This window comes from Aedes albopictus, chromosome 3 (genome assembly GCF_035046485.1).
Source record: "Aedes albopictus strain Foshan chromosome 3, AalbF5, whole genome shotgun sequence".
Lineage (NCBI taxonomy): Eukaryota > Metazoa > Arthropoda > Insecta > Diptera > Culicidae > Aedes > Aedes albopictus.
The window spans coordinates 442,258,039-442,269,480 of NC_085138.1; the positions used below are offsets into that span (position 1 = coordinate 442,258,039).

Below are 11,442 nucleotides of genomic sequence, written 5' to 3' on the forward strand. Positions count from 1 at the left end.
AACCATGGCCCCACGAGAAGCGTGTTCCGAAATCACAGTTTCAAAGTCAACACGTTTTATGATTCCAGGCCAGTCAGATACGATATGCCAAAGCAATTTTACGATGCTTGGTACCGAAATTGCTACTAACCTACCGAAAATCCCGTATATTGTATTGTATAAAAACATGGATTCGTAAATCCGGATTTTCCGGTACCCATGGTGATCGGACCGGTCCAAAACTTTTAAAATCGGTGGAAAAATCGCTGAGATATGATCATTTCCATTTCGTGGGTACCCGGGTACCCTGCCGGCCTTCTACGGGTGTTTTTTTTGCTGGCCACACTACGGTTAATTGATTTGGGCCCATCAGTCATCCTGGAATTGTGTTTTGTTTAGCAGTTCGTTTTTTAGTTCGCAGCATCTGTTGCTGCATTTATAGCTTGTTTTTGTCTAGGAATACTAATTCTTAATTGGGCCACCCTGAATCGGGGTTTAAAGCAAGACGGCTGCATTTTGATGTCCGTGCAAGGGACCGGTTTGCCTGTCAAACATGTAACAGAGCAATAAAACTGGTAACAGATACTTGTGACCAGATCCAGAGCACGAGTTTGAAATCTTACCATGATTCAATGGTACGCGCTAACCGATGCTTTCGAAATGCATAACAGCATTTACAGCAAACAGAATCCTCATGAGCGACTTCAACGTGAAGGGTGGTTCCGACAACTCGGACTATCAGCACGTCATGGGGCGCCATGCTCTCGGAGAAATGAACGAGAATGGAGAGCTGTTTGCATAATTTTGTGGCAATATTTCGGAAGATGGAAGCATATTCAGATCCATGGAACGCCATCAAAAGCGCCTTCATCGGCACTGACGAGAATAATTTGGGTGAGCTATGCGCACAGAGGAAACGGTAGCTCACAGATATCACCTGGTGGAAGATAGATGAGCGAAGGAACGCGATAAAGCGAGCGAAAACACAAGAAGCCAAAGCCGTAGCCGGTTAGCGATATCCGGCTTTTTAGAAGGAAGGGAACGCTCATGTATACGGAACAAAAAAGCGTGGGCGGACTCCCTAGCCGACGAAGGCGAGAAAGCTGCAAATACCGGCAAAATTCGACTCCTCTACGATGCTTTTTGAAAGGTGATCCAATGTAAATTACCAAGAGAATATATAAAACCTTGACATGTTATAATAAACAATTTCTTCTTCACCAATAATGCAGTAAAGTTGGTCAATGGATGTTCGGCATATTAAACATATATCAACTTTTAGAAATAATTCTTCCTATTTCGTGTATTATTCGACATACACCGTAAAAGTAAAATTCAATAAATAAAAAATAAATACTTCGTTCCATAATAAATAGACAACGAAAAAAAACTTTCTCCATATCACGTAACGGTAGAACATAAACGCACATTGTACTGAGGAATTTCATCTAGAGAAATACATTGAATACTCTGTCCAACTGGCCCAACTTGCGGTAGACATCACTGAATACAGAGCTAGACCTCTTCCCACTTTCCGCAGTCTTGCTTCTACCGGAACCATGCTCCTCTTCCGATTCGCCTGCCTCCTTGGCCGATTGCATCGCGCACCAAATCGTGCTGATTAGCCTCTGGTACAGGAATGATTGTCTGCACATCGGTTTGCTCAGATTGAGATGGTCCTCCTTGGACAGGTAGAAATCTCCTTCGTCCAGACGCGCCGACTTTTCCGTGACAATGTGCAATGGCAACTTAAACGAGGTCAGCGCGGTGGCACTGCCCTCACAGACAGTCACAATCTCCGGCTTCTTCGGCAGCTGGTTGATGGTTTTGAGGAACGTTTTGTTAAGATGCAGTAGGTGAAGAGAGTTCTCCTCCAGTTCGCGGACTTCAACCGAAGGCCAAACTAAAGCGGAAGTGTGCTGCTTCAGCTTGGCAATGGCACTTCCACGGTGGGGCGTTCCAAGGAACATAACTGCACGTGAGTTTTGGGCTATGCGGCGAACTGCTGGATCTTCGCTGGCGGCCGCTTGGTTCATAATACTTTTGATCAGAAGTCCTCCCATCGAATGGCCGACCCAAACGACGGGTCGATCCTGTCCGATGTTGGATCTGGCGAGTTTTTTCAAGAATTCCGCGGCACGCTTTTCCAGCTTTCCGTCGTACTTCTCGCATGGACAACCGCTGGCCGACCATTGCGACAGCGATGATTCATAGTTGAGACCGATCACGCGAATGTTGGGGAAGTCTTTGGGCAGCCACTCCATGGGCCAGCAGTAGGACCGTCCGATGGATTCGTCACCCAGCGGTTCCTGGAGCCACTTTTCTCCGGATACACTGTAACGTCCTTCGAAGTTCTTACGAACGCCTGGACTGGTGTACTTTTCGTCTGCTAACAGTGGGAGATCGGGAAATACGACGGACCATTCCGAGGAGAGAGGTTCGTCCTCTTGGAGTGCTTGAATGAGTTCTTTGGTGGCCGTGTCGCTGATCGAGGGATGAGATTTTGGCGGTGTCGGCTGGAGGGTGAGAATTTCTTCGTCATTGGACGATGCGATACCCTCTGAAAATGAGATAGAGATATGGAGAAGTGGATAGTTAACGTTTGAGTCAGCATCACTGTTTGTATAAATTATTGAATGTCTCTCCGAAAAGAGAATAAGATAGCTCCTATGGAAATTTAATAGACTAGCATTCAATTTAAATATTTTGCGAAATACATAACATTTGAAACGAAGCGAAATATCATGCAAATCTCAAACAATTATCTACTGGCTTGTTCGTCATCATCGAAGGAAGACTTTCTAGCAGACCAATTGAACAGTCGTCGTCGGTTAGGCGGCGAATTAGAGGGAGAATTACCCTCAGTGGTTTTGGCAGCTACGGCCATCGTGTTCGCTTTGGCACTCGAAGACATTAGACTAACAGCAGAATGTTTCTTACCTAGAAGACTGGCCGCCTGTGGTTTGAGATCCTTTTGTCGCCACGTCACGAAAACACCTCCTGAAGAGAGAATGATAAGAACAGAATTAGGGAGATGCTTTCAAGGATTTCTCATCCAAAAGTACAAACCTAACAGTCCATGAACAAATATGACATCCACATCCGGCTTGTTTTTCCTCCGCCCTTTCGGGTATAGTGGATACACATTGTACTCATAGCTAAAACTATTTGGATCGTCACGATCCAGATTCGAGAGAGTGAGATCCGTCGTCACCTGCATTCGCATATCAACGTCCTTCTGCCATTTGGACAGAATGTTGATCCAACCACTGGCGAAGAAATCATAAGCACGATCACCATGCACGGACAGGTTGGCAATGATTCTGGCCAGTGTCAGCTTCATATCTATGTTGTCAGAATACAGTTTCTCCACTTCGATCAGTTCCATCAGTCCACCGGCCTCAATAATTTTGCGGCAGTTCTCCTCCACGGTGGTCAGATGCACCAAGGCATTGAGGGCCTGCTTGAGCTGCTCATTTTCGAAACGAGAGACGTACAGCCTATGATCTACCACATCGTCTCCGACGGGTTCCTTAATCTGGTGGGATGTGAATGTGTGTTCTAGCGCGTACTCGGCGCAACGGTCCGGGGCTAGCTTTTCAATGAGACCTTTGATACTGGCCAACACTTCGTGGGCCGATTTTTCCACTCCATACTGCCGCGGCGGCAAGAACCACCGTGAATCACAGTTCGAACGAGCCAAAGATACCGCTGTTTGAGCGTCACACAACTGGGCCAAGTGCTGGAAATCCCAATCTGTAAAGAATAAAACATTCAATTATTTGTAGGCAATATCTAACTAATTAAGTTCTCAAGAGGGTGAATTTGTACCTTCAGTGAAATCTCCTGCAAAATCGAATGCAAGCGTGGAATGAATGACAATCGTATAGGTTAGTGCCCTATTACTACTACAACTAGCTCATTTGTAGCCTTTTGTACAATCTATGCAGTCTAATATTAGATCCTTGAATGATGATCGTACGATCGCTTCGACACTCACCTTTCAGATGATCAATAAGTGCAAGTTGCTTGATGGCCTTCAACCGATCGCTCTGCTCACCCTCCTGGGCAATTTTAAGCAATCTCCAAGCCACCGAGTGCTTCAGAGCCTTCCACCACTTGCCGAAAGGCTGCACCACCACGTTCACCAACCGGCTGTTCTCTTTTTCCTGTTCCAGCTGTTCCTGCAGCGACTGTCTGTAGATATGATGCTTGATGTAGATGTAGTCCGGACGTTTCCGGTCAATGTCGAGCACTCGGGTGTCCACCAGATTACTCACTGCTGAGTACGTACGGTAAGCCTCATAGCCCACAAGGCCAATGCTAAAATTGGCAAACAACAACGTGGTTTGTGAGAAATTACGCATTATCTTACGCATAGCGCCTCAAAGTATACGCGCCGAAACGATCGTATGATACTTACAACGAAGCCAGTCCACATCCACCGAACAATTTGTTGTACAATTTCAAGTCGTGGTACATAATTCTGTATTCAGAATCGCATTATAATCCTTCACAACACTCCCCGAACTAATTCTTCACTTCACAGAGTCCAAACTCTCGATTTTCAGTCCACTGGAATTTTGTCCTTGATGCACTTTTCGCTGCTGTTCACTTCACTAGTAGCAATTTTATCACAGTCTTTTAGCTCCACTCTCAATCAAAACAGACTTTCAATGTCCACAAGTTTAACTGAGCTGCAGCTGTAGGCTATCACTTCCTTAGGAGAGGATCTTCCTCCTCCCGATTGAAAAAACACTTCCGATTCCTGGCGTTCCCCGATTTGGAATGAGCTCCCGAAATTGACGGCGACTAGAAATAACGGAGGAGGCTTGGTCGCCGTCGTCGTCGTCGCTCGTCGTACGATATTAGAATTTTGTAAACAAGGCACGATGACGACGATGATGACTAAACCACACTAGGGTCATCTTGCTCGCTCTCACGTACCGTTGCGGGCGTACGACAGAAACCGCTTGCCGTCGCAAAACATCAGCCGATCAAAACACGACGTCTCCTTCCGCGCCAGCCACCCACCGACCCCTTTTCATTCATAATAGCTTGATTGAGGATTCAATCCATCGGTTGTGATGTGGATGAAGGGGTTGGTGGTTATCCCCCACATGGTGAGCTTCGTGAATGTTGACGGAGCTATAGCTACGTGGTGTTTTGAAACCAACGAACTTTTTTTTCTGTTGGCACTCAACGTGCACGTTGGCGCTAATGTTTCTCGGTGAAATGCAATGCAGTCGGATGTACGGAACGGTGATGCGTCATTCCTTCAATAAATAGTGCGGGGTGTTTATCTCTAAGCAACTAAGTGGGAAAAAGTGTTGTTGTTTTCAAGTGCACTATTTTTCAGTCCGCCAGAAAAATATGTTTATCCATGTGCATTTCGGGAGTAATTCGCGAATAGGGCGTAACTAACAAAGCAATAACAATGCGAAAACAACAGCCGAATTTTGCTGATCAAATTTTAATTCCTATTTAGAAGTAATACAGAATTATTCAACTTAAATAAGGTTAATTGATATAATTCTGACATAGTTTCTTGTCTTTCTAAGAACACTGCACGAATTTGATATTTTTTGCACTAAAAATTGCATTAAATGCATTTTATTTAATTACGCCTGAATTGATACCTGAGAATGCTAATTTCGCCCAATACTATGCGCCTCGAATCGATATTATTTTCAGAATCGCCTTTTACTATTCGCCTTGTTTATGATTTTGACAGAATTTCGCCATTTGCTTTCGCCGTGTTTACGTTTTGATTTCAGTTTCGCCTTCTACTATCGCCGTGTTTACGTGTTGATTTCAGTTTCGCCTTTCACTTTCGTAAACAAAACACCAAACAAAACAAAGGAGTAGAAGGCGTAATTCTTGTTTTTGTTCGTTTGGAATAGAATGGGATTACGCCTTTCACTCAATCAGTGATTTACAATAGTTAGAAAAATGATATCAAGGAAACTTTGTGAGTATTTAGAAGACAAATCTAGCTTCTTTTCACTCCTGCAATTACTCAAATTGTGTACATTTTGTTGGTTACGGCTATTTCGCTAATTATTACGGATTTATAGGTAATGCGATTTATTATTCTCACTTCAAGATCACGGGTAAGCTATACCCTACATATCCATTTGCTTCCATGAACAGGACAACTCCAGATCGTAATGGCTCATTCGTAAGGCAATCAGCAGTTTCTGTGATCTCCGTAACTTCCATTTAAATTGATCTTGAACGATTCTATGTACCCTGTTCAACAACCTATTAGTGCAAAAACATAGGGACCGCACCCACAATAATATATGTCTATATCTATCTATCAATATACATATTTTGTTTCTGTGGCTAGCTCCCACATGAACAGAACTGGGGAGAATTTTCACAAGCTGGAAGATCAGAAGCATGCCATTGAAACAGCCAATAGTCAGCCATTTTCCTCGGTCGCTCGAGCTCGAAGAAGGACCAATTGAAATTCATGATGCCTTGCAAAATCCTGACCTGGCCACTTATTCACTTTCCATGAACAAAATCTTCCAAAATGGCTTGACCTTGGTGTTTAACGTAGAGAAGTGTGAAGTCTTGAATAAAGAAGGATACGTGGTCGCAAGTGGAACTGCTGTAGACGGCCTGTATCGTCTAAATCAGAAGAAAACTCACAAGTTGTTCCTGTCTGTAGAAGCTGGAATTTGGCACAAGCGCCTCGGTCATTTGAATCAGTAGAGTTTGCAAAAATTGGTAAGCATGGTGAATGCTAGGGGTGAATGGTATGTATGGACATAAAGAAAGAACCCATTTTGGAATGTGTATTGTGCATTAAAGGCAAGCATGCGAGGAACTCATTTGCTGCAAGTTCTTCAAGATCCAAAAATTTGTTGGATCTGGTTCATGCGGACGTCTGTGAACCCGTTGATGTGCCGTCAATTGGAGATAGCCGATAGCCGTTACTTTCTCGTCTTTCTGGATTAAAAACGGAATGGCTGAACAAATGAACGGCCACTAGCCGAGAAAGCAAGATCTATGTTGACCGATACTCGTTTGCCAAAGAAGTTCTAGGCGGAGGCCATTTCAACAGCTGTTTATCTCGTTAATCGTAGCCCGTCTTTAGATCGTTGTAGTTCGTAACACCAGAGGAAGCATGGTCAAAACGGAAGCCCACTGTTCGACATCTGAAAGTGTTCGAATCGAAGGCAATGTAGAGTGCTGGTTTCCTTATTGAGCATGTGGCTCCCATTTTCATCCCACGAAAAACAAAGGATTGAAGCGCTGTTAGTTTTGTTTCTTATTTTTGTATTTTTTGTTAGAAGTGAGCACCCATGAAAACAAAAAGAACGGAATCAATCAGTGCCGTAATCTCTTGTTTTCGAATAAGATGAAAATGGGAGCATGAGATTACTGATGGCACACATCCCTACCATGTACCAAAGCAGAAGCGGAAGAAATTTGATCAGAAATCTTTGGAAGGAATTTTTGTTGGACATGTTGGACAGTCCGGTGCTGAATGAGGTAATTATTAGCCGAAACGTCGTTATCCTGAGCGTAGGGCAGTTTGCAGAAGTTTTGTCAGCGCCAGTCGAGCAGATCTCTATGAAATACGTGGACCTTTTGTCTTCGAATGAATCGATGTAGCTCTGGAGTGGAGCAGATGATTGTTGAAACTCCTGGAACTACTCCCGTGTACATCGGAGTGAACAGGTGAACACAGAAGCTGTTGATCTTCAAGATGTAGCATCAGCTGATGTACTCCCACCACAATCTACAAGAGCAGTTAATGACCAGGCGATGTTAAGACGCGGCAATAGGGAGCGTCAATTTCCAGGAAAATATTCGGATTTCATTTGCTTTAGTCCAGCGGCTGTCATGATTGATCCAGAATTTGATGATCCAACAACGATAACCGAAGCAATAGAGCGAGATGACCATTATCTCTGGTCAGAAGCGATGAAGGCTGAAATAAGATCCTTGGAAGAAAACGAAACCAAAGGACGCTCACAACGACCTGGAATAGATTACACAGAGGTTTACTCCTCAGTTGGTGATACAATTTAACCTTGACAGCGAACAAATGGACGCTGTTACTGTTCGAACCTTCAGGTACGTGAATGGCTGCAGTATTGTTGGTAGGTACAATTGTTGGAGAGATGGCAAAATGTTGAATTGTATATACCTGAATGGAATAAAGAGTGTGGCGGTTGCAGATTGAGGTATCAGTCGGCAGCCATCTAGTTTGATGGAAGATGTCTAGCGTTCTATTTTCATTGTAATTTAGAAACAGTCATCGACGGAGCTAGCCTCGCTATGGCCTTTATGGCTATGGTGGACTAGCCTCCAACAGGTTATGGGCCCAGGAGCGTGTTCCACAGCACGTATCGACCGGGAGAAGGATCGGCCGCATAAGTCGCGGAGTCGCAGCACGGGATCCTTGGGCGGATGGATTGGCTGCAACGGAGGACAGGATCCATGGAAATGTTGGCGATACGGGTCAACTGGATGACTGCTGGCTGGTCACCGGATGGAGCTCGAGGATTGTTGAGTTGGATCGGATGCAGCTCGGTGGTCGCACCTGGACGAAGAGGTTGGCGACAGGAGGAGTGATCCGGAAGACAACATGAAGGTGGAGCTCGGAGATGGACCTGGTCGGAGCTCGGAACTGGTGTAGAGCTGATGCAAGCGTCGGAGTTGGGCCACTTGCCAAGCGTTGGAGTGCGGAGGGGCTTCGAGCCAGGAGGAGGTAATCGTGGTTGGAAGGTTGCGACGAGGAGGAGTGTTGGAAGTTAGGTAGCGTTGAACGCTCGGGTAGCGTCGAACCTTCAGGTACGGGAATGGTTGCAGTATTGTTGGTAGGTACAATTGTTGGAGAGATGGCAGAGGTATGAAGTTTAGAAGAAAAATGTTGAATTGTATATACCTGAATGGAATAAAGAGTGTGGCGGTTGCAGATTGAGGTATCAGTCGGCAGCCATCTAGTTTGATGGAAGATGTCTAGCGTTCTATTTTCATTGTAATTTAGAAACAGTCATCGACGGCCTCGCTATGGCCTTTATGGCTATGGTGGCCGATCCAACAGTTACGGCATTTCTACAAGGAAAATTGAAGGACGATGACATTTACGTTGAGCAGCCTGAACGGTTGGGCTGCAAAACGGTGAGTAGATAAGGAGAGCGTCCAATAGAGCTCTGGTCCTCACAAGTTCCTACCTCATGCTTCCACGGGTCAAACGATGACAAAGACCGCCAGCTAAGAGTTGTGTGCTTAGCTGGTAGTGCAGCCTGGGCACTGTTGTCCTTCTGACTTCAGCTAGATTGAGGAGGTACGATCCGAGTGTCTGTTCATCAAGGAGGTGCGGCTCAAACAGCGTCTGTTCTGGCATCCAGCGGCTGAGTAAGAAACGCTGCACCACGCCCAGCTAGATCCAAGGTGGTAGCCCCATCAGCGTGGTCGTCCCAGTGTTGGTTGGGACGTTAAACAGAACTGGCACGATGGCCCTCCGGCGAGACAGGAGTGTTGGCGTAGGCCCAATAAGCCACCCGTAAAAATCCCCATTGCGAATAACATAGGAGAAAATACGACTCGATACAATCGGCAAAGACCCACGCGACGAAATAAGGACTACGATTGGAAACTTGGAACATGGAATTGCAAGTCACTAGGTTTCGCAGGATGTGACAGGATAATCTACGACGAACTACATCCCCGCAACTTTGACATCGTGGCGTTGCAGGAACTTTGTTGGACTGGACAGAAAGTGTGGAAAAGCGGGCATCGAGCGGCTACCTTCTACCAAAGCTGTGGCACCACCAATGAACTGGGAACAGGATTTATAGTGTTGGGCAAGATGCGACAACGTGTGATCGGGTGGCAGCCGATCAACGCAAGGATGTGCATGTTAAGAGTTAAGGGCCGTTTCTTCAACTACAGCATCATCAACGTCCACTGCCCACACGAAGGGAGACCCGATGACGAGAAAGAAGCGTTCTACGCGCAGTTAGAGCAAACATACGATGGTTGCTCGCCGCGTGACGTGAAAATCGTTGTCGGCGACATGAACGCGCAGGTAGGAAGGGAGGAAATGTATAGACCGGTAATCGGGCGAAACAGCCTGCACGCCGTATCGAATGATAACGGCCAGCGATGCGTAAACTTTGCAGCCTCCCGTGGTATGGTAGTCCGAAGCACCTTCTTCCCCCGCAAAGATATCCACAAAGCCACCTGGAGATCACCCGACCATCAAACAGAAAACCAAATCGACCACGTTCTAATCGACGGTAAATTATTCTCAGATATAACCAACGTCCGCACATACCACAGTGCGAATATAGATTCGGATCACTACTTAGTCGCTGTATGCATGCGCTCAAAACTTTCGACAGTTATCACCACGCGTCGAAGTCGAACGCCGCGGCTCAACATCGAGCAACTTCGTAACGTAGAAGTGGCTCAAGACTACGCGCAGCAGTTAGCAGTGGCCCTACCAACGGAAGAGCAGCTTGGCGCAGCTACACTTGAAGATGGCTGGAGGGACATCCGATCCGCCATAGGTAGTACCTCGGCTACAGCACTAGGCTTCGCGACTCCGAATCACAGAAACGACTGGTACGACGGCGAATGTGAACAGTTGAAAAACGAGAAGAATGCAGCATGGGCGAGAATGCTGCAACACCGTACGAGAGCGAATGAGGCACGTTACAAACAGGCGCGGAACAGGCAGAACTCAGTCTTCCGGATGAAGAAGCGCCAGCAGGAAGAACGAGATCGCGAAGCGATGGAAGAGCTGTACCGCGCTAAGGACACACGAAAGTTCTACGAGAAGCTGAACCGCTCGCGCAGAGGCTTTGTGCCACAAGCCGACATGTGCCGAGATAATCACGGGAATATTCTCACGAGCGAGCGTGAGGTGGTCGAGAGGTAGCGGCAGCATTACGATGAGCACCTCAATGGCGACGTTGCAAGTACCGAAGGTGGCGTGGTAACCGATCTAGGAGTATGTGCACAGGACGAAAGACTTCCAGCCCCTGACCTTCAAGAGATTGAGGAGGAGGTTGGCCGGTTGAAAAACAACAAAGCCGCTGGAGCAGATCAACTACCAAGCGAGCTTCTAAAATACGGTGGAGAAGCACTGGTGAGAGCACTACACTGGGTCATTACCAAGATTTGGGAGGAGGAAGTATTACCGGAGGAATGGATGGAAGGTATCGTGTGTCCCATCTACAAAAAGGGCGACAAGTTGGATTGCGGGAACTACCGCGCGATCACACTACTGAGCGCTGCCTACAAGATACTCTCTCAAATTTTATGCCGCCGTCTATCACCGATTGCAAGAGAGTTCGTGGGGCAATATCAGGCTGGATTTATGGGTGAACGCGCTACAACGGACCAGATGTTCGCCATCTGCCAGGTATTGCAGAAATGCCGCGAATACAACGTGCCCACACATCACTTGTTCATCGATTTCAAATCGGCGTA

At 46.3% G+C, this 11,442-nt stretch overlaps 1 protein-coding gene across 1 annotated transcript; it reads right to left on the minus strand.

The window, feature by feature from the left end:
- Positions 1-1,270: 1,270 nt before the first annotated feature.
- On the minus strand, positions 1,271-4,801 carry LOC109407637 (protein SERAC1-like). Its single transcript, XM_062856618.1, has 5 exons — positions 4,403-4,801; positions 3,980-4,302; positions 3,049-3,735; positions 2,920-2,979; positions 1,271-2,539 (listed from the first exon to the last, which is right to left on the minus strand). The coding sequence occupies exons 1-5, from the start codon at positions 4,459-4,461 to the stop codon at positions 1,428-1,430; spliced, it is 2,241 nt and encodes a 746-aa protein (XP_062712602.1). The 5' UTR covers positions 4,462-4,801; the 3' UTR covers positions 1,271-1,427.
- Positions 4,802-11,442: the final 6,641 nt, after the last annotated feature.

Coding starts and splice junctions, on each gene's coding strand:
- LOC109407637 (XM_062856618.1), bottom strand. CDS start 4,461: ATGTACCACGACTTGAAATTGTACAACAAATTGTTCGGTGGATGTGGA. Junction 4,303..4,402: donor GGATGTGGACTGGCTTCGTT/GTAAGTATCATA, acceptor TGCCAATTTTAG/CATTGGCCTTGTGGGCTATG. Junction 3,736..3,979: donor ACTTATTGATCATCTGAAAG/GTGAGTGTCGAA, acceptor TATTCTTTACAG/ATTGGGATTTCCAGCACTTG.